We start from the raw sequence: 24,550 nt of genomic DNA on the forward strand, positions 1-24,550 counted from the left end.
CCGCTGCTGATACCCAGGCAAACAGGGTCTGGAGTGGACCTCAAGCAATCTCCAACAGACCTACAGCTGAGGGTCCTGACTGTTAGAAGGAAAACTAACAAACAGAAAGGAGACCCACACCAAAACCCCGTCAGTACATTACCAGCATCAAAGACCAAAGGCAGATAAAACCACAAAGATGGGGAAAAAGCAGGGCAGAAAAACTGGAAATTCAAAAAATTCAAAAAATCAGAGTGCATCTCCCCCTCCAAAGGAACGCAGCTCATCGCCAGCAACGGATCAAAGCTGGACGGAGAATGACTTTGACGAGTTGAGAGAAGAAGGCTTCAGTTGATCAAACTTCTCAGAGCTAAAGGAGGAACTATGTACCCAGTGCAAAGAAACTAAAAATCTTGAAAAAAGAATGGAAGAATGAATAACTAGAATAAGCAATGCAGAGAAGGCCATAAACGAACTGACAGAGATGAAAACCATGACACGAGAAATACATGACAAATGCACAAGCTTCAGTAACCGACTTGATCAACTGGAAGACAGAGTATCAGTGATTGAAGATCAAATGAATGAAATGAAGCGAGAAGAGAAGTCTAGAGAAGAAAAAGGAAAAAGAAATGAATACAGCCTCCAAGAAATATGGGATTATGTGAAAAGACCAAATCTACGTCTGATTGGTGTGCCTGAATGTGAGGGGGAAAATGGAACCAAGTTGGAAAACACTCTTGAGGATATCATCCAGGAGAACTTCCCCAACCTAGTAAGGCAGGCCAACATTCAAATTCAGGAAATACGAAGAATGCCACAAAGATACTCCTCAAGAAGAGCAACTCCAAGATACATAATTGTCAGATTCACCAAAGTTGAAATGAAGGAAAAAATGTTAAGGGCAGCCAGAGAGAAAGGTCAGGTTACCCACAAAGGGAAGCCCATCAGACTAACAGCAGATCTCTCGGCAGAAACTCTACAAGCCAGAAGAGAGTGGGGGCCAATATTCAACATTCTTAAAGAAAAGAATTTTAAACCCAGAATTTCATATCCAGCCAAACTAAGTTTCATCAGTGAAGGAGAAATAAAATCTTTTACAGATAAGCAAATGCATAGAGATTTTGTCCCCACCAGGCCTGCCCTACAAGAGATCCTGAAGGAAGCACTAAACCTGGAAAGGAACAACCGGTACCAGCCATTGCAAAAACATGCCAAAATGTAAAGACCATCGATGCTAAGAAGAAACTGCATCAACTAACAAGCAAAATAACCAGCTAATATCACAATGACAGGATCAAGTTCACACATAACAATATTAACCTTAAATGTAAATGGACTAAATGGTCCAATTAAAAGACACAGACTGGCAAATTGGATAAAGAGTCAAGACCCATCAGTTTGCTGTATTCAGGAAAGCCATCTCACAAGCAGAGATACATATAGACTCAAAATAAAGGGATGGAGGAAGATCTACCAAGGAAATGGAGAACAAAAAAAAGCAGGGGTTGCAATCCTAGTCTCTAATAAAACAGATTTTAAACCATCAAAGATCAAAAGAGACAAAGAGGGCCATTACATAATGGTAAAGGGATCAATTCAATAGCAAGAGCTAACTATCCTAAATATATATGTGCCCAATAAAGGAGCACCCAGATTCATAAAGCAAGTCCTTAGAGACTTACAAAGAGACTTAGACTCCCATACAATAATAATGGGAAACTTCAACACCCCACTGTCAACATTAGACAGATCAACGAGACAAGAAAGTTAAAAAGGATATCCAGGAATTGAACTCAACTCTGCACCAAGCAGACCTAATAGATACCTACAGAACTCTCCACCTCAAATCAACAGAATATACATTCTTCTCAGCACCACATCGCACTTATTTGAAAATTGACCACATAGTTGGAAGTAAAGCACTCCTCAGCAAATGTGAAAGAACAGAAATTATAACAAACTGTCTCTCAGACCACAGTGCAATCAAACTAGAACTCAGGACTAAGAAACTCAATCAAAACCGCTCAACTACATGGAAACTGAACAACCTGCTCCTGAATGACTGCTGGGTACATAATGAAATGAAGGCAGAAATAAAGATGTTCTTTGAAACCAATGAGAACAAAGATACAACATACCAGAATCTCTGGGACACATTTAAAGCAGTGTGTAGAGGGAAATTTATAGCACTAAATGCCCACAAGAGAAAGCAGGAAAGATCTAAAATTGACATCCTAACGTCACAATTAAAAGAACTAGAGAAGCAAGAGCAAACACATTCAAAATCTAGCAGAAGGCAAGAAATAACTAAGATCAGAACAGAACTGAAGGAGATAGAGACACAAAAAACCCTCCAAAAAATCAATGAATCCAGGAGCTGGTTTTTTGAAAAAATCAACAAAATTGATAGACCGCTAGCAAGACTAATAAAGAAGAAAAGAGAGAAGAATCAAATAGATGCAATAAAAAATGATAAAGGTGATATCACCACCGACACCATAGAAATACAAACTACCATCAGAGAATACTATAAACACCTCTATGCAAATAAACTAGAAAACCTAGAAGAAATGGATAATTTCCTGGACACGTACACTCTCCCAAGACTAAACCAGGAAGAAGTTGAATCCCTGAATAGACCAATAGCAGGCTCTGAAATTGAGGCAATAATTAATAGCCTACCAATCGAGAAAAGTCCAGGACCAGACGGATTCACAGCCGAATTCTACCGGAGGTACAAGGAGGAGTTGGTACCATTCCTTCTGAAACTATTCCAATCAATAGAAAAAGAGAGAATCCTCCCTAACTCATTTTATGAGGCCAACATCATCCTGATACCAAAGCCTGGCAGAGACACAACAAAAAACGAGAATTTTAGACCAATATCCCTAATGAACATCGATGCAAAAATCGTCAATAAAATATTGGCAAACCAAATCCAGCAGCACATCAAAAAGCTTATCCACCATGATCAAGTGGGCTTCATCCCTGGTATGCAAGGCTGGTTCAACATATGCAAATCAATAAATGTAATCCAGCATATAAACAGAACCAAAGACAAAAACCACAGGATTATCTCAATAGATGCAGAAAAAGCCTTTGACAAAATTCAACAGCCCTTCATGCTAAAAACTCAATAAATTTGGTATCGATGGAACGTATCTCAAAATAATAAGAGCTATTTATGACAAACCCACAGCCAATATCATACTGAATGGGCAAAAACTGGAAGCATTCCCTTTGAAAACTGGCACAAGATAGGGATGCCCTCTCTCACCACTCCTATTCAACATGGTGTTGGAAGTTCTGGCTAGGGCAATCAGGCAAGAGAAAGAAATAAAGGATATTCAGTTAGGAAAAGAAGAAGTCAAATTGTCCCTGTTTGCAGATGACATGATTGTATATTTAGAAAACCCCATCATCTCAGCCCAAAATCTCCTTAAGCTGATAAGCAACTTCAGCAAAGTCTCAGGATACAAAATCAATGTGCAAAAACCACAAGCATTCTTATACACCAGTAACAAACAAACAGAGAGCCAAATCATGAATGAATTTCCATTCATAATTGCTTCAAAGACAATAAAATACCTAGGAATCCAACTTACAAGGGATGTAAAGGACCTCTTCAAGGAGAACTACAAACCACTGCTCAGTGAAATAAAAGAGGACACAAACAAATGGAAGAACATTCCATGCTTATGGATAGGAAGAATCAATATCATGAAAATGGCCATACTACCCAAGATAATCTATAGATTCAATGCCATCCCCATCAAGCTACCAATGACTTTCTTCACCGAATTGGAAAAAACTGCTTTAAAGTTCATATGGAACCAAAAAAGACCCTGCATTGCCAAGACAATCCTAAGTCAAAAGAACAAAGCTGGAGGCATCACGCTACCTGACTTCAAACTGTACTATAAGGCTACAGTAACCAAAACAGCATGGTACTGGTACCAAAACAGAGATATAGACCAATGGAACAGAACAGAGTCCTCAGAAATAATACCACACATCTACAGCCATCTGATCTTTGACAAACCTGAGAGAAACAAGAAATGGGAAAGGATTCCCTATTTAATAAATGGTGCTGGGAAAATTGGCTAGCCATAAGTAGAAAGCTGAAACTGGATCCTTTCCTTACTCCTTATACGAAAATTAATTCAAGATGGATTAGAGACTTAAATGTTAGACCTAATACCATAAAAACCCTAGAGGAAAACCTAGGTAGTACCATTCAGGACATAGGCATGGGCAAAGACTTCATGTCTAAAACACCAAAAGCAATGGCAACAAAAACCATAATTGACAAATGGGATCTAATTAAACTAAAGAGCTTCTGCACAGCAAAAGAAACTACCATCAGACTGAACAGGCAACCTACAGAATGGGAGAACATTTTTGCAATCTACTCATCTGACAAAGGGCTAATATCCAGAACCTACAAAGAACTCAAACAAATTTACAAGGAAAAAACAAACAACCCCATCAAAAAGTGGGCAAAGGATATGAACAGACATTTCTCCAAAGAAGACATGCATACAGCCAACAGACACATGAAAAAATGTTCATCATCACTGGCCATCAGAGAAATGTAAATCAAAACCACAATGAGATACCATCTCACAGCAGTTAGAATGGCAATCATTAAAAAGTCAGGAAACAACAGGTGCTGGAGAGGATGTGGAGAAATAGGAACACTTTTACACTGTTGGTGGGATTGTAAACTGGTTCAACCATTGTGGAAAACAGTATGGCGATTCCTCAAGGATCTAGAACTAGAAATACTGTATGACCCAGCCATCCCATTACTGGGGATATATCCAAAGGATTATAAATCATGCTGCTATAAAGACACATGCACACATATGTTTATTGCAGCACTATTCACAATAGCACAGACTTGGAATCAACCCAAATGTCCATCAGTGACAGACTGGATTAAGAAAATGTGGCACATATACACCATGGAATACTATGCAGCCATAAAAAAGGATGAGTTTGTGTCCTTTGTAGGGACATGGATGCAGCTGGAAACCATCATTCTTAGCAAACTATCACAAGAACAGAAAACCAAACACCGCATGTTCTCACTCATAGGTGGGAATTGAACAATGAGATCACTTGGACTCTAGAAGGGGAACATCACACACCGGGGCCTATTAGGGGAGGGGGGAAGAGGGAGTGATAGCATTCGGAGTTATACCTGATGTAAATGATGAGTTGATGGGTGCTCACGAGTTGATGGGTGCAGCACACCAACATGGCACAAGTATACATATGTAACAAACCTGCATGTTGTGCACATGTACCCTAGAACTTAAAGTATAATAATAAAAAAAAAAAAATCAGGAAACAACAGGTGCTGGAGAGGATGTGGAGAAATAGGAACACTTTTACACTGTTGGTGGGACTGTAAACTAGTTCAACCATTGTGGAAACAGTGTGGCGATTCCTCAAGGATGTAGAACTAGAAATATCATTTGACCCAGCCATCCCATTACTGGGGATATACCCAAAGGATTGTAAGTCATGCTGCTATAAGGACACGTGCATACGTGTGTTTATTGCAGCACTATTCACAATAGCACAGACTTGGAATCAACCCAAATGTCCATCAGTGACAGACTGGATTAAGACAATGTGGCACATATACACCATGGAATACTATGCAGCCATAAGAAAGGATGAGTTCATGTCCTTTGTAGGGACATGGATGCCACTGGAAACCATCATTCTCAGCAAACTATCACAAGAACAGAAAACCAAACACCGCATGTTCTCACTCATAGGTGGGAACTGAACAACGAGATCACTTGGACACAGGAAGGGGATCATCACACACTGGGTCCTGTTGTGGGGAGGGGGTGGGGAGGGATAGTATTAGGAGATATACCTAATGTAAATGATGAGTTAATGGGTGCAGCACACCAACATGGCACATGTATACATATGTAACAAACCTGCACGTTGTGCACATGTACCCTAGAATTTAAAGTATAAAAAAAGAAAAAGATTAGAAGGAAAAATCTCTGGAACTCCAGCAGAGCCAGGACTAGTGCATGTTTGCACTATTCAGACTGGAAAACCTGATAACTTACAACACATTGGGTAGAATACTAAGAAAAGTTTTGCCTTAATAATGAGGCAAAATTAGGACCATACAAAAAACTGCTCCCTGTAACATCAGGAACAAGGTGAGGAAATCTGGTCTCACCACTTCTATTTAAGAGGATAACAGAGGTTGGAGCCAGTGCTATAATGCAAGAAAAAGAAATTAAAGACAAACAGAATGTAAAGGAAGATGTAAAGTGTCTTTGTCCACAGACAATGGGTTTGTTTCTCTCTAAAGGAAAACTTACAGAATCCATGAAAACACTACTAGAACTAACAAGTCAGTTTAGTATATTGCAGGGTACAAGATCAATATATAAAAATCAAATTTTATTTTTACACACCAGAAACAAATAATTGAAAATTGAAATTAAAGTATCAATATCTCTTACAACAGCATGATTACAAATGTCAGTCCACAAATTCAAGAACCAAAAAACTACAAGCAGTAAAATAAAAGAAAACCACACTAAGGCATATCAAAATCACAATGCTACAAACCAGTAATAAAAATAATGAGAAAAAATTCTTAAAAGCTGCCAGGAAAGATAACAACAAAAAATAACCCAGATACTTTATACACAGAGAAACTTCCATCCACTTCATACTCTATACAAACATTAATTCCAAATACCTCACAGGTCAAATGTAAAACCTAAAACTATGAAACGTCTAGAAAAAAACACAGAATAATATATTTGTGATGCTGAATTAGGCAAAGATTTCTTGGATAAGACATCAAAATCACAATGTAGAAGAAAAAAAAAAAGATAAATTGGCCTCCACTAAAACTAAGAACATCTGCTCTTTGAAATACTTTCAACAGAGGGAAAAGACAAGCCATAAATTGGGAGAAAATATTTGAATAATCCCATATTGAATAAAGAACTTGTAGCCAGAATATATAAAAGGCTTTTAAAACTCAATAATAAAAAAATCATAAAATGAGCCAAAGATTTGAACAGATACTTCACCAAAGAAGACATATGGATAGCAAATGAATGTGAAAATATGCTCAACATCATATAACATTATAGAAATGCAAATTAAAACCACAATGAGATACAACTACCCACCTATTATGATGTCTCAAATTAAAGACTGATCATACCAACTCTTGGTGAGGATTTGGAACATATGACACTCATACCCAACTGATGGAGTGTAAAATGTTTCAAGTACTCAGAAAAAAGGCTGGCTTAAAAAAATAAATAAATAAAGCAGGCTGGGCATGGTGGCTCACACCTGTAATCCCAGCACTTTGGGAGGCCAAGGTGCATGGATCACTTGAAGCCAAAAGTTCGAGACCAGCCTGGCCAACATGGCGAAACACTGTTTCTATTAAAATTACAAAAATTAACTGGGCTGGTGGCACATGCATGTAATTCCAGCTACTCAGGAGTCTGAAGCACAAGAATCTCTTGAACCCAGGAGGCAGAGGTTGCAGTGAACTGCGATCATGCTATTGCACTCCAGCCTGGCTGGGCAACAGAATGAGACTCTGTCTCAGAAAAAAAAAAAAAAAAAAAAGGTAAACATACATATACTTACCTTCAACCTGGCAATTCCACTTGTAGGAATTTACCCAAAAGAAATAAAAACATATCCACCACAGAGTTGTACACAGATGTTCATTAAAGTTTTATTCATAATTGCCAAAAATTGGAAACAACACAAATAGATAACTGAGTAAAAAAAAAAAAAATGTGTCTTAGTCATACAAGGGAATCTGTTTAGGATTAAAAAGGAATGAATTACTGATATATCAACAAAATGGACAAATCTCAAATACATACTGTGAAAGAAGTTAGCCTTCAAATAGTATACACATACTTGATTTATAAACGTTTTAGTATAAGAAAAACTAATCTATGGTATGAGAAAAAAAGATCAGTGTCCGCCTAGGAGTTTCAAGGTGGTAGTATGACTGAAAAGGAGCACAAAGAAACTTCAGGTGAATAGAAATGTTCTATATTTTGATTGACGTGGTTGTTACATGAAATTGCATATATGTCAAAATTTATTGACATGCATTTAAATTGGGTGCATTTTAGTACATGAGAATCATACCTAAATAGATTTTTTAAAATTGAGGTAAAATTCACATAATGTAAAGTTAGCCATTTTAAAGCGTACAACTTACTGGTTTCCTGTATATTCATGATGATGAGCAACTGTATTCTTTATCTAGTTCCAAAATATTTTCACCATGCAAAAGAAATTCCATGCCCATTAAGTAGTAATTCCTCATTCCCCATCTTACCTACTGCCCCTGGCAACCACCAATCTGTTTTCTATCTCTATGGATCTACTTATTCTGAATATTTCATATAAATAAAGTCATATAGTATGGGACATTTTGTGTCTGGCTTCTTTCACTTAGCATAATGCTGATAAGGTTCATCCACATTGTAGCATGTATCAACACTTCATTCTTTTTTATAGCAGAATAATATCCAATTGTATGCATACATGACAATTTGTTTATCCATTGTCTGTTGATGAACATTTGGGTTATTTCCACCTTTTGGCTATTGTGAATAGTGTTGCTGTGGACATGTCTGTACATAGATTTGTTTGAACACCTATTTTAAATTCCTTGGCATTTATATCCAGGAGTGGAATTGTTGGGTCATATGGTGAATCTACTTATTTTTATGAGGAACAACCAAAATGTTTTCCAAAGTGGCTAAACCATTTTTCATTCCCACCAGCCAAATAGTAGTGCCCCACATTTTTGTCCACACTTGCTACTTTCCATTTTTTTAAACTATAGTCTTCCTAGTGGATGTGAAATGCTATCTTATTGTGGTTTTGATTTGCATTTCCCTAATGACTAATGATGAAGGATTTTGAATATCTTTTCAAGCGCTTTTCGAACATTTCTACATTCTTTTTTTTTTTTGGACCACAATTTTTTTTAAAATTTATTTATTTATTATTATTGTTATACTTTAAGTTCTAGGGTACATGTGCATAACGTGCAGGTTTGTTACATATGTATACTTGTGCCATGTTGCTGTGCTGCACCCATCAACTCGTCAGCACCCATCAACTCGTCATTTACATCAGGTATAACTCCCAATGCAATCCCTCCCCCCTACCCCCTCCCCATGATAGGCCCCGGTGCGTGATGTTCCCCTTCCAGAGTCCAAGTGGTCTCATTGTTCAGTTCCCACCTGTGAGTGAGAACATGCGGTGTTTGGTTTTCTGTTCTTGTGATAGTTTGCTAAGAATGATGGTTTCCAGCAGCATCCATGTCCCTACAAAGGACACGAACTCATCCTTTTTAATGGCTGCATAGTATTCCATGGTATATATGTGCCACATTTTCTTAATCCAGTCTGTCACTGATGGACATTTGGGTTGATTCCAAGTCTTTGCTATTGTGAATAGTGCTGCAATAAACATACGTGTGCATGTGTCTTTATAGCAGCATGATTTATAATCCTTTGGGTATATACCCAGTAATGGGATGGCTGGGTCATATGGTACATCTAGTTCTAGATCCTTGAGGAATCGCCATACTGTTTTCCACAATGGTTGAACCAGTTTACAATCCCACCAACAGTGTAAAAGTGTTCCTATTTCTCCACATCCTCTCCAGCACCTGTTGTTTCCTGACTTTTTAATGATTGCCATTCTAACTGCTGTGAGATGGTATCTCATTGTGGTTTTGATTTACATTTCTCTGATGGCCAGTGATGATGAACATTTTTTCATGTGTCTGTTGGCTGTATGCATGTCTTCTTTGGAGAAATGTCTGTTCATATCCTTTGCCCACTTTTTGATGGGGTTGTTTGTTTTTTCCTTGTAAATTTGTTTGAGTTCTTTGTAGGTTCTGGATATTAGCCCTTTGTCAGATGAGTAGATTGCAAAAATGTTCTCCCATTCTGTAGGTTGCCTGTTCAGTCTGATGGTAGTTTCTTTTGCTGTGCAGAAGCTCTTTAGTTTAATTAGATCCCATTTGTCAATTATGGCTTTTGTTGCCATTGCTTTTGGTGTTTTAGACATGAAGTCTTTGCCCATGCCTATGTCCTGAATGGTACTACCTAGGTTTTCTTCTAGGGTTTTTTTATGGTATTAGGTCTAACATTTAAGTCTCTAATCCATCTTGAATTAATTTTCGTATAAGGAGTAAGGAAAGGATCCAGTTTCAGCTTTCTACTTATGGCTAACCAATTTTCCCAGCACCATTTATTAAATAGGGAATCCTTTCCCCATTTCTTGTTTCTCTCAGGTCTGTCAAAGATCAGATGGCTGTAGATGTGTGGTATTATTTCTGAGGACTCTGTTCTGTTCCATTGGTCTATATCTCTGTTTTGGTACCAGTACTATGCTGTTTTGGTTACTGTAGCCTTGTAGTATAGTTTGACATCAGGTAGCGTGATGCCTCCAGCTTTGTTCTTTTGACTTAGGATTGTCTTGGCAATGAGGGCTCTTTTTTGGTTCCATATGAACTTTAAAGCAGTTTTTTCCAATTCGGTGAAGAAACTCATTGGTAGCTTGATGGGGATGGCATTGAATCTATAAATAACCTTGGGCAGTATGGCCATTTTCACGATATTGATTCTTCCTATCCATGAGCATGGAATGTTCTTCCATTTGTTTGTGTCCTCTTTTATTTCACTGAGCAGTGGTTTGCACATTCAAAAGCTAGCAGAAGGCAAGAAATAACTAAGATCAGAGCAGAACTGAAGGAGATATACACAAAAAACCCTCCAAAAAATCAATGAATCCAGGAGTTGGTTTTTTGAAAAGATCAACAAAATTGACAGACCACTAGCAAGACTAATAAAGAGGAAAAGAGAGAAGAATCAAATAGACACAATAAAAAATGATAAAGGGGATATCACCACCGACCCCACAGAAATACAAACTACCATCAGAGAATACTATAAACACCTCTACGCAAATAAACTAGAAAATCTAGAAGAAATGGATAATTTCCTGGACACTTACACTCTTCCAAGACTAAACCAGGAAGAAGTTGAATCCCTGAATAGACCAATAGCAGGCTCTGAAATTGAGGCAACAATTAATAGCCTACCAATGAAAAAAAGTCCAGGACCAGATGGATTCACAGCTGAATTCTACCAGAGGTACAAGGAGGAGCTGGTACCATTCCTTCTGAAACTATTCCAATCAATAGAAAGAGAGGGAATCCTCCCTAACTCATTTTATGAGGCCAACATCATCCTGATACCAAAGCCTGGCAGAGACACAACAAAAAAAGAGAATTTTAGACCCTGATGAACATCGATGCAAAAATCCTCAATAAAATACTGGCAAACCGGATTCAGCAGCACATCAAAAAGCTTATCCACCATGATCAAGTGGGCTTCATCCCTGGGATGCAAGGTTGGTTCAACATTCGCAAATCAATAAACATAATCCAGCATATAAACAGAACCAAAGACAAGAACCACATGATTATCTCAATAGATGCAGAAGAGGCTTTTGACAAAATTCAACAGCCCTTCATGCTAAAAAACGCTCAATAAATTCGATATTGAAGGAACGTACTTCAAAATAATAAGAGCTATTTATGACAAACCCACAGCCAATATCATACTGAATGGGCAAAAACTGGAAAAATTCCCTTTGAAAACTGGCACAAGACAAGGATGCCCTCTCTCACCACTCCTATTCAACATGGTGTTGGAAGTTCTGGCTAGGGCAATCAGGCAAGAGAAAGAAATCAAGGGTATTCAGTTAGGAAAAGAAGAAGTCAAACTGTCCCTCTTTGCAGATGACATGATTGTATATTTAGAAAACCCCATTATCTCAGCCCAAAATCTCCTTAAGCTGATAAGCAATTTCGGCAAAGTCTCAGGATACAAAATTAATGTGCAAAAATCACAACCATTCTTATACACCAGTAACAGACAAACAGAGAGCCAAATCATGAATGAACTTCCATTCACAATTGCTTCAAAGAGAATAAAATACCTAGGAATCCAACTTACAAAGGATGTAAAGGACCTCTTCAACATTTGTATATTCTTTTAGAGAAATATCTATTCAAGTCCTTTGGCCACTTAAAAAATGGGCTGTCTGTCTTTTTCTTTTTGAGTTGTAAGAGTTCTTTATGTAATATAGATACTAGACCCTTATAAGATATATGACTGGCAAATATTTTCTCCCATCCTATGAATTGTCTTCATTTTCTTGATAATATTCATGGATGCACAAAGGATTTTAATTTTTATGAAGGTCAATTTATTTCATTTTTCTTTGCTTGCTCAAGTTTTGGTGTCCTATCTAAAAATCCATTATTGAGCCCAAGGCCATAAAAACTTACCCTAATGTTTTCATCTAAGAGTATTAAGGTTTTGCACTTACATGCAGGCCATTGATCCATCTTGAGTTAATTTTTATATATGGTGTAAAGTAGGGGTCCAATTTCATTTTTGTGTATGCATGTGTACTTGTCCCAGAAACATTATTGAAGATACCATTCTTTTCCTGTTGAATAGTCTTGGCACCCTTGTCAAAAATCAATTAGCCATCTATGTATTGGTTTATTTCCATTGATTTTTTATGTCTACTTTATACTGGTACTACAGGGTTTTTTTTAATCACTGTAGCTTTACAGTTAAGTTTTGAAGTCAGAAATTATGAGTCCTCCAACTTTATTCTTCTTTTTCAATATTGTTTGGCATTTTGGAGCTCCTTGCAGTTCTATATGGTTTTAAGGATTAACTTTCTCATTTCCGTGAATTTAAAAAAAGGCTGTTAAAATATTCATAAGAATTTCATTGAATTTGTAGATCACTTTGGGTAGTATTGCATCTTAACAATATTAAGCATTTTAATTCATGAACATAGTCCTTTCATTTATTTAGTTCTTCTTTGATTTGTTTCAGCAATGTTTTGTAATTTTCAGTGTACGAGTCTTTTATTTCCATGGTTAAATTTATTCCTAGGTATTTTATTCCTTTGGAAGCTGTTGTAAATGGAATTATTTTCTTAATTTCCTTTTCAGATTGTGCATTGCTGTTGTGTAGAAACACACTAATTTTGGTGTTGATTTTGTACCCTGAGATTTTGGTAACTCATTTATTAGCTATAGTAGTATTTTAAAAGTTTTCTATATACATAGAATCATGTCATCTGTAAAAAAAAAAGATAGTTTGGATGCCTTCCTTTCTTTCCAATTTGGATGCCTTTTACTTCTTTTTCTTGCCTAATTGACCTAGCTAGATCTTCCAGTACAATTTTGAACAGTAGTGGTGAAATTGGACATCCTTGTCTTATTTCTGGTCTTAGAGGTAAAGTTTTCAGTCTTTCACCTTTGAGCATTTTTCATAAATTCCCTTTATTATATTAAGTAAGTTCCCCAGTGTTTCTAGCTGTCTGAGTATCTTCATGATGAAAGTGTTTTGGATTATGTCAAATGCGTTTTTTTTTTTTACATCAATTGAGATGATCATGTGGCATTTTTCCTTTGTTCTATTAGCATGGTGTATTACACTGATTAATTTTCAATGTAAAATTACATTGAATTTTACGTTGACCCACCCTTGCCTTCCTGCGATAAATCCCCCTTGGCCATGGTGTATAATCTTTTCAATATGCTGTTGAATTCAGATTGCTAGTATTTTGTTAATGACTTTTGTATCTGTATTCAGAGGGGGCATTGATGTCTAGTTTTCTTTTCTTGTGGTTATCTTTGTCTGGCTCTGCTATCAGGGTAATATGGGTTTCACAAGATGAGTTAGTTCCCTCCTCTTCTGTGTTTTGGAAAAATTTGAAAAGAACCGATGTCAATGCTCTTTAAGTGCTTGGTAGAATTCCCCAGTGTGGTCATTCAATCCTGGACTTTTCTTTGTTGAAAAGTAAACAACTTTGATTACTGATTCAATCTCTTTACTTGTTATAGATATGTTCAGAATTTTAACATTTTCTGAGTCAGTTTTGGTAGATTGTGTGTTTTTAGGAATTTGTCCATTTCATCCAGCCTATTTAATTTGGTGGCCTACAATTGCCCACACTATTTTCCGGTAATTATTTTTATTCCTATAAGGTAAGTAGCAATATTCCCACTTTAATTTCTGATTTTATTTATTTGTATCTTCTCTTCTTTTTTTAGTCTGTTTAGCTAAAGGTTCATCGCTTTTGTTGAATTCTTCAAAGAATTATCTTTTGGTGTTTTTGACCCTGTTGTTTTTCTATTCTCTAATAAAAACAGTTTTCTTTAAAAAAAAAAAATGGTACGAAGGGTACAGAGGACAGAAAAATTAATTTCCATTGACTTTTGGACTTTTGTTACAAGAATTGGGATATAATTTTGTTATTAAATATCTTTTTCTTAAAAAAAAAAAAAAACCAGTCTTATTCCAAAACTCTCATTCAGACGCAAATATTCAGGCAGTTTCAGTCTTTCTAAACTCTTCTAAATTGTTTGCTAGTATAAAAGGAGAAAGCTCACACATCTCACACATCACACACAGCAATTACCTGTCCACCACAGCCAGTAAATGCTAGTCTATGAAGCATGTTAGTAAGCTCTTGCAAATATTTCATATGTGCCATCCTGTTGTTAGAAATTCAAGATGCAATTTAGGCATCAAAGAATATACTTATATTTAGATGTCAGTCCAGCTTTCTGACCAGGATTCATCTACAAATTACACAGCCACCATGGTAGGGTGGCAAAACAGATTTTGTTGTGGTTGTTGATAGTTTAGGTCACCCTTAAAAAATCCACTGGCATTTAAAGTGCTAAACAGGTTTCTGTAAAAACTTCTATAGCACTCCTTCCACAGGAATGTTATATGGGAAAATACATTAGTATTTTCCCAGAAATTCTAAATAAAATCCAATCTTGGCAGATCGCAATCTTTATGCTGATGATCAAAATCATTCAAACACCAAAAAGGTAAATAGTACTTACCAAAAATTCTATACCGACTCTCTCCCTTGCTTAAAAAAAAACACACTTTCACAATTTCCTCACACCATGTAAGAGCAAACTTAACATAAGTCACTGAATGAAAGACATTAATTAAGACAAAGTTAGAAGTATCAGATAAAGAATTTTCATCTCACACAAAAAATCATTTTATACTCTGTGCTATACTATTCAAATATCATATAGCATCCTACTTTCTATTCTTCTCACTGACTTCATGGGAGTCTTGAACTCATAATAGGGTGCAGGTATGAGACCTGGTGATGTCTGATCACCATGTACAAATTGCCAAGCACACAGACATCAATGACAGACAATGTAAATCGAGCATCATCAACATTTCTACTCCTGTGGTCAGTGTTGCCAGTTATTGGGCTACAGTTTAGCATGAGGATCTCATCCAGAGAGATTTCCACTTTTCTTTATTCTAGGGCACCTCAGTACATACCTCATCTCCGTCACACAAGGTTCCAGGCGACAGTATCTGGTTCTTGCAAGGAAGAGGCATTCTGTGGGATGGGGAGAAGGCTAATGATCACTATTGACTGACAGAGAAAAAAGAAAATTTTCCCACTTGCTTTTGCATTCCATTTACAAGGGAATTCTCTACCACAGCCTTGAAGATCACATATAGATAACAATAGGTCTGAGAGAGTCATCCATTGGCTTTTTGCTGTAGGGTCTTATCTAAAGCCAGACAGTGGAGGGCTGCCTTGGGATCCACCTTGGGTAGGAGAGGGGCTTAGAAACTAGGATCTAAGATAAGGTCCTTCCCGACAACCCAGAAACAGGCACTGGTTGGGCCAGGAATCACAGGCCACCTTGCCAAGGCAGTACACCCAGTTCACACCTTACTCCTCTTGATCCTCTTCTGCTACTAGCTTCAATTTTGCATCCTTCCCTCCTAAGATCTATTTCGCAGACAAATACCTGAGGGCTGTGGCCAAATATAGCTTGGAACTGGGTAATTTTCTGAGCTTTGGTTGTAAATTTTAAAAATTTATTGTCAATATCTAAAAACGAGGCAATTCCAAATATCAGTAGAAATTTTGGGCTTCTCTTAGAAACGGGAAAATCTGGCAACTGGAGTAGTCTTTCCACAATTGCAATGGACTGGAGCTGAGAAGGAGCTTCACCTTCCCTGAGTGGAAAAACCACAAATTGACCTTCCTCTGCTGTCACACCAACAACACAGAATTGTGTGACCAAATGTGTGGTGTTTTTTTGTCCCCAGATAACAAACAAGCAAGAAAGCAATTCTGTGCAGACATCAGCTAGGTGTCCTCTAATTCAGTTCAATTCTGACACTGTCTACCTGGAAATAGTGTCAGATTCTACAGGTTGAAGGCTTAGTACCCAAGACTGTCCTCTCCCTTCAGATGCCAATTGCAAGCTCCAGGTTGCTTTACATGTTCTTCTGACTGGGGTCCCCATGACTTCCTCCTCAGAGTCCATTAATTTGCTAAAGTGGCTCACAGAACTCAGGGGAACATTTAACTTATGTTGACCAGTTTATTATAAAGGATATTGCAAAGGATACCCAAGTATACCACATAGAAGATATGCATAGGACAAGGTATGGAGGAAGGAGCACAGAGCCTCTATGCCTTCTTGGGTGCATCACCCTCCAGGAACCTCCATGTGTTCAATTACCTGGAAGTCCTCCAAACCCTGTTCTCTTGATCCTTTTATAGAGACTTCACTGGACAGCCATAATTGGCAACTGTGTAGAAATGTGACTGGACAAAAAGTGCATAATCTAATACTAATAGACTGAATGGACAAGCTCAGCAAGGCCTTTTCTGTTCAGATTCTTCATGGCCTCTCTGTGTAGCATTCCTTCCTTCAGATATGGAGCAGGACTCCTTCTGAAATGAGGGTTTTATGACCCACAATGAGACAAGATAAGTCAAAGAATTTCTTTATGATCAGCTCCTAGACAGAAAGGTAAGGGATAGAGTATATTTTTAGTGTGAAAAGCCTGCCTGGGGGGAGAAAAAGAAGTAGGTGAGAGGCAAGCAGGGGAAGGTCAGAGAAAGAGATTCTGTTTTCTGATGCCAACTTCTGAGGCCTAAAGCACCCCAACATTATAACAAGGGCTATGGGAGTTATGAGGCAGAAACCACAAATAAAAGCTAATGTATATAATCACAATATCATTCCTTCTAAGACAGGTCAAGTGCTCTCTGGACCTATCAGTGCCTGAGTTTGCAGCGTTGACTCCATAGTTTCCCACGACTTCCATAGCTTCTACAGCATGAATGTAGAAGACTCTGTAAGGAAGACAGTATTTTCAAAATGGGAAGCAGGGATCTCTGTGTCTTTACAAACTGGCCCAGTACAAATCTCTGGTCTCCTATTCATCTTATCTACTCAAAATCTTTTTAAATCTTACCTTGCCTACTTGCTGAAGGAGTATATATAGATTTACTTTTTTGCTCCTCACTTCATTAAAGCTATTTGTTAAATTGCTACAGATAACTTTTCTGTCTTGTTAATTTCTCTCCTTTCCTGAAAATCCATCATACTGCCATATCTGAGATATCTGTGGTTGGCTTTCCCCATCTTAGTAATATGACAGTTTTTTTTCTCAGTGTCAGAACAAAGGGAAAAGCAGGCCCCAAGTCTTCCAAGTCAGATAATACTCTTGTTCCCATACTCCACTCTGCCCCTTCCCTGTGATCTGCCATAAAACATCAACATGGCTCAGCAGAATTAATGGGGGGCATGGTGCTACTCTTAATAAGGCACCAAATAATACTTAACTGCCATAAGAAAATTATTTATTTGAAGGGGTGAATGATAAAGCAACAAGGTTTAGAAGGCAAAGAATTAATTTGGGGATAGGACATAGATCTGGTTAAAACTTTGTCTCTGGTATTTTTTTATCAAAATGATTTTATTAAGTGAACTCCTGAGCATCAATTCACATATTTATGAGTGAAGAGTAAACACAAGAACATATGTAAAGCAACCAACACTGTGCTTGGAAAACAGTATGGACTCAATGAGATTGGTTCCTTGGATTCCAAGCTGGTGGCATAGGAGCAAGCTGGCTTCATTTCCTACTACAGGAAGCCAAAAAATATATATACAGCACTGAGATTATAACTAATAATATCCCAGAACTCAACTGTGCATACTAGTCAGTTCATGCCACAGAGAAATGAAAAAAGCTCCATGCAGATGGTAAGACAATCAGATTTTCATGTCTGCAACACCTCTCCCTGAAATCTGCCCAGCATCAAACACATAAAAACTTCCCCTGACTCATGGTTTCTACACTAGAAAAAGTGAAACTGAGGTTGACAACAAGCTTCTCTATCATCTTAAGTTCTCTGGTAGGAGGCCTGTCCCTGCCTCAACCCACAGGAAACATCATGAGTGCCTGAAGGAAGAAATATCCTTAAGGCAGCCAGAAACAATGGGAGAAGGTGGAACACCCACTCCCATCCCTGAAAACTGCTCTGTAACTCAGCCAAAAGAGACACTATATCAGAATGGCTGCTGAGCAGCACCATGTTAGAGCAGGTATGTTCCAAAGTTCCTCTGAGCATGAAACTCAGTCAGCCTTCCCACACTGTTGGGATATCCCTCTTGAGACCTGCCTCACTCAGGACACACAGTGGTCCAATCATTTGTTAGAGCTGAGCAAACCTGGGCTTTCAATATCATCTACTATCAAAAAGGAGGCAGTGACCTAGCAGGGAAAAAATTAAGAAATTCAAAAGGTAAATTACAAAGAATCACCAAGCATCTATATCTAATAAAAACAAAACAAGCTAGAGAGAGAAGACTGGAATAAATAATCTTTCAATGTGAACATATAGATGTACATCCACAAGAAAATCAATAATCAGGAAACCATGACCTCCTCAAATGGACAGAGCAATAAACCAGTGACTAACCCTAAGAAGATGGTGATATGTGAGCTCTCCGGTCAAGATTTCAAAACAGTAGTTTTAATGACATTCAGTGATCTCTGAAAAAAAACAGACAGAAGAGAAATTTAGAAAATCCTCACAGACATTTAACAAACAGATTGAAATAATAATTGAAAAAATCAGAATCTTGGAACTGAGAAATACATTTGCAAAATTGAAAAAATTCTGTAGAGGCTCTCAACAGCAAAAAGGATAAAGCAGAGGGAACAATCAGTGAATCACTGATCTCAAAAGTGATCTTAAAGGCAAGCTATTTGAAAATGCACAGTCGGAGGAGAAAAGAAAAGAATGAAAAGGAATGAAGATTACCTACAAGATATAGAAAGTTACCTCAAAAGGACAAATTTAAGGATTATTGGTGTTCAGGAGGGCATTGAGCAAGAGCAAGGGGCAGAAAGCTTATTTAAAGAAATAATAACAGAAAACTCTCCAAAACTTGAGAAAGATACAAATATTAAGACAGGAAAGTCAGAGAACACCAGATTTGACCCAAGTAAGACTACTCCAAGGCATATAATAATCAAACTCTCAAAAGTCAAGACAAAGGGAGAATCCTAAAAGCAGCAAGAGAAAATAACAAATAACATATAAAGGAATTCCAATTAGTGTGGCAACAGACTTTTCAACAGAAACCATGCAGGATGGGAAAGAGTAGGACAATAGTTTCAAAATGCTGAAAGAAAATAACTGTCATCCAAGAATATTACATCCAGCAAAGCTATCCTTCAAATATGAAGCAGAGATAAAGTTTTTCCCAGGTAAGTAAAAGCCAAAAGAATTCACCACCATCAGACTGTCTTACAGAAATGCTAAAGGGAGATTTTTAATCTGAAATAAAAAATAATAATGTACAAAAAAAAAAAAAACAACTTAAGGTATAAAATTCATTGGTAAAATTAAGTACGAAGACAACTCAAAAAAAACCCAATACTGTAATTTCAATGTACAATCTGCTCATACTTCTGGTATAAAGCCCAAAAGAGAAATCTGTCAAAAATGAGGATAGCTAAAGCAACCTATTAAGAGATGGGCAACATTAAAACATGTCAACAAAGACAACAAAGTGTCAAAATGGGGAGGAGGGATGGAGTTAAAGTATAGGTTTTTTTTTTTTTAAAGTTTTTTCTTTCTTTGTTTCTATTATTCCCTTGTGATCTGAGATAAGTTGTCATTTTAAAAAATAACTTGCATTATCTAAAAGATGCTTTTTGTGTGCTTCATAGTAACCACAATGAAAAAATCTATCATAGATACACTAAGATAAAAAAAGAACAAATTAAAATGTACTACCAGAGAAAATAACCACAAAAGAAAGACAGTAAGAAAGGAAAAGAGGAGTTACAAAACAACGAGAAAACAAGAAACAAAATGGCAGTAGTAAGTCCTTATCAATAATAACATGGATATAAATGGATTCAACCCTCCAATTAAAAGACATAGAGTAGCTAAATTGATAAAGAAAGAAGACCAAACTACGTGCTGCCAATAGAAATCCACTTCACCTATAAAGATACATATATACTGAAAGTGAAGGGATGGAAAAAGATAAGCCGAAAAAGATCAAGAATAGCGATATTTATAACAGATCAAAGATACTACTAGTCAAAAACTATAAAAAGAGACAAAGAAGGTCAATATATAATGATAAAGGGGTCAATTCAGCAAGAGGATATCACAACTATACATATCTATGCACCCAACATCGGAGCACCCAAGTATATAGAGCAAACAGATCTGAAGGGAAAGGTAGATTGCCACATAGTAGGCAATTAGTATTGCAGGGGATTTCAACACTGCACTCAGTAGTGGACAGATCAACCAAACAGAGAGCTAACAAAGAAACCTCAGAGTTAAACTACACTCAAGACCTAATAGACCTATTTGAGATTCACAGAACACTTCACTCATCAACTGCAGAACACATTCTTTCAATCAGCACAGGGAACATTCCCCAGAATATAATGTATCATAGGTCATAAAATGAGTCTCAAAAAATTCAAATAAGAAAAAATCATATCAAGTATCTTTTCTTGCCACAGTAGAATAAAACTAGAAGTCAATAACAAGAGGAATCTCAGAAACTACACAAACACATAGAAATAGAACAGCATGCTTCTGAACAACCAATGGGTCACGGAAGAAATTAAAAAGGAAATTTAAAAGTTTCTTGAAACAAATTAGAATGTAAATACAACACACCAAAATCTATGGAATATAGAAAAAACAATACTCAGAAAGAAGTTTACATTAATAAACATCTACATTAAAAAGTAAAAATATTTCAAATAATCAACTTTATGATGAACCTCAAGAACTAGAAAAACAAGAACAAATCAAACCCAAAATTAGTAGTAGGAAAGAAATAACATAAATCAGAACAGACATAAATGAAGTTGATATTTTAAAAAACACAAACAATGAAATGAAAGTTAGTTTTTTAAAAAGATAAGCAAAATTGATAAACCTTTAGCTAAACTAACTAAAAACACATAGGGAAGATCCAAACAAACACATTCAGAAATTAAAAAAGATACCTAACAACTGAAACCAGAAGGATAATTAGCAACTGTAATGAACAACTATCCACCCACAAATTGGAAAACACGGAAGAAATTGATAACTTTTTGGATATATATAATCTAACAAGATTGAACCATGAAGAAATAGAAATCCTTAGCAAACCTATAATGGATAATAAGATCAAAACTATAACAAAAAGTCTCCTATTAAAAAAAGCCCAGGATGTAATAATTTCACTGCTGAATTCTATTAAACATTGAAGAACGAATACCAAATTCTCCTAAAACGCTTCAAAAAAACTGGAGAGGGGAGAGTACTTCAAACTCATTCTATGAGTCGAGTATTACCCTGATACCAAAACGAGACAAGGATACAACAAAAAAAGGAAAGAAAACTATAGGCCAATATCACTAATGAACACAGATGCAAAAAAAAAAAAAAAAAAAAAAAAGAGCTCAACAAAATACCAGCAAAATGAATTCAACAACACATTAAAAAGAACACTCATCATGATCAAGTGAGATTCATCCCAGGGGTGAAAGGATGGCTCAACATACACAAGTCAACAAATGTAATACATCACATTCACAGAAAGAACCAAGAACAAAAACTATATGATTATTTCAATAGATGCCAAAAAAGCATTCAATAAAATTCAACCTATTATGATAAAAAGCCTCAACAAACTGGGTATAGAAGAAACATACCCCAAAATAATAAAGACCATATATGACAAACACACAGTCAACATCATACTGAATGGGGAAAAAGTGAAAGCCTTTTGTCTGAGATCTGGAACAGACAAGGATGCCCACTTTCACCACTTTTAATCAATATAGTACTGGAAGTCCTATGCAGAGCAATTCAGCAAGAGAAATAAGTGGCACCCAAATTGGAAAGAAAGAAGTCAAATTAGCCTTGTTTGCACACGACATGATCTTACACCTCAAAAAACCAAAAGACTACACCACAAAACTGTTAGAGCTGACAAATGATTTAGGTAAAGTTGCAAATCCAAAATAAACATACAAAAATCAGTAGCATTTATATATGCCAATGCCAAACAATCTGAAAATAATGTTTTTTAAAAATCCCATTTGCAGTAGCTACAAAGAATATAAAATACCAGGCCGGGCGCGGTGGCTCAAGCCTGTAATCCCAGCACTTTGGGAGGCCGAGATGGGCGGATCACGAGGTCAGGAGATCGAGACCATCCTGGCTAACACGGTGAAACCCCGTCTCTACTAAGAAATACAAAAAATAGCCGGGCGAGGTGGCAGCGCCTGTAGTCCCAGCTACTCTGGAGGCTGAGGCCGGAGAATGGCGTGAACCCAGGAGGCGGAGCTTGCAGTGAGCTGAGATCCGGCCACTGCACTCCAGCCTGGGCGACAGCGCCAGACTCCGTCTCAAAAAAAAAAAAAAAAAAAAAAAAGAATATAAAATACCTAGGAATCAATTTAACCAAAGATGTGAAAGATCTATACAAAAAACACATAAAACACTGATAAAATAAAGTGAGGAGGACACACACACAAAAAGAAAAGAGATTGCATGCTAATGGATTGGAAGAACTAATGTTGTTAAAATGCAAATACTACCCCAAGCAATTTACAGATTCTATGCAATCTTTATCAAAATACCAATAACATTTTACCCAGAAATAGAAAAAAAAAAAACTTAAAATGTATATGGAACCATAAAAGACCCCAAAGAGCCAAAGCAATCCTGAGCAAGAGAACAAAGCTGGTGGCAACACACTACCTGACTTCAAAATATACTAAAAAGCTATCGTAACCAAATCAGCAAGGTACTGGCATAAAAACAGACACACAAACCAATGAAACAGAATATAGAACCCAGATGTAACTCCATACACTTACACCCAACTCATTTTTGACAAAGTTGCCAACAACACACGATGGGGGAAGTTCAGTCTGTTCAATAAATGGTGCTGGGAAAACTGGATAAACACACACAGAAGAATGTAAACTAGTGCATTTCCACTACGGAAAACAGTATGGAGGTTCCTCAAAAAACTAAAAATAGAACAACTACATGATCCAGCAATTCCACTACTGGGTATATAATCAAAAGAAAGAAATCAATATATTGAAGAGATATCTGTAGTCCAATGTTTACTGCAGTAGTATTCACATTAGCTAAAATATGAAATGAATCTAAGTGCCGATCAATAGATAAATGAATAAAGAAAATGCAGGCTTGGTGTGGTGGCATGCACCTGTAATCCCAGCACTTTGGAAGGCCCAGGTGGGAGAATTGCTTGAGCCCAGGAGTTTGAGACCAGCCTGGGCAACATAGTGAGACCTCATTTCTACAATTTTTTATTTAATTAGCCGGGTATGGTGGGCATGCACCTGTAGTCCCAGCTACTGAGGAGGCCGAGGTGGGAGGACCACTTAAGCCCAGGAGGTTGAGGGTGCAGTGAGCCATGATTGCACCACTATACTCCAGCCTGTGTGACAGAGTAAGACGCTATCTCAGCAACAACAACAAAGTATGGTAACTATAGATAATGGAATAATATTCTTCCATAAAGAAGAATGAAGTCCTGTCATTTGCAGCAACATTAATGGAACTAGAGGTCATTATGTAAAGAGAAATAAGTCAGGCACAGAAAGACAAATATTGCATGTACTCATTTATATATGGGAGCTAAAACAAGAAGATCTCATGAAGACAGAGAGCAGATTGGTGGTTACCAGAGGCAAGGAAGGGTGGGGGAGAGGGAGAAGAAGGTTGATGAATGGGTATAAATAAATAGTTAGATAGAAGAAATAAGATATGATGTTCAATAGATCAGTAGGGTGACTTTAGTTGACATTAGTCTATTGCACATTTCAAAATAGCTAGAAAAGAGCAAGTCAAATGTTAACACAAAGGCAAGATAAATACTTAAGGTGACAAATACCCCAATTATCCTAATTTGATTATACGAATGTATCAAATCATAACATGTACCCCCAAAAATGTACATCTATTACATAATAGTAAAAAATTAAAACATTTAAAAAACAACAAAAAAGACTGGTTGTTTCCCTAGTTCTATAACCCA

The 24,550-nt window shown here is 36.9% G+C and overlaps 1 protein-coding gene across 2 annotated transcripts in view; it reads right to left on the reverse strand.

Moving 5' to 3' along the window:
- The window catches only part of PQLC2L (PQ loop repeat containing 2 like), a 48,459-nt gene extending 31,201 nt beyond the window's left edge, over positions 1 to 17,258 (reverse strand). For both annotated transcript variants that reach the window (XM_025377423.1, XM_025377424.1), the window contains exon 1: positions 17,178 to 17,258. In XM_025377423.1, coding sequence (XP_025233208.1) covers positions 17,178 to 17,258 — 81 coding nt within the window. The remainder of the gene's footprint in view (positions 1 to 17,177) is intronic.
- Between the last annotated feature and the right edge of the window lie 7,292 nt (positions 17,259 to 24,550).

Source organism: Theropithecus gelada, chromosome 2 (assembly GCF_003255815.1).
Source record: "Theropithecus gelada isolate Dixy chromosome 2, Tgel_1.0, whole genome shotgun sequence".
Taxonomy (NCBI): Eukaryota; Metazoa; Chordata; class Mammalia; order Primates; family Cercopithecidae; genus Theropithecus; species Theropithecus gelada.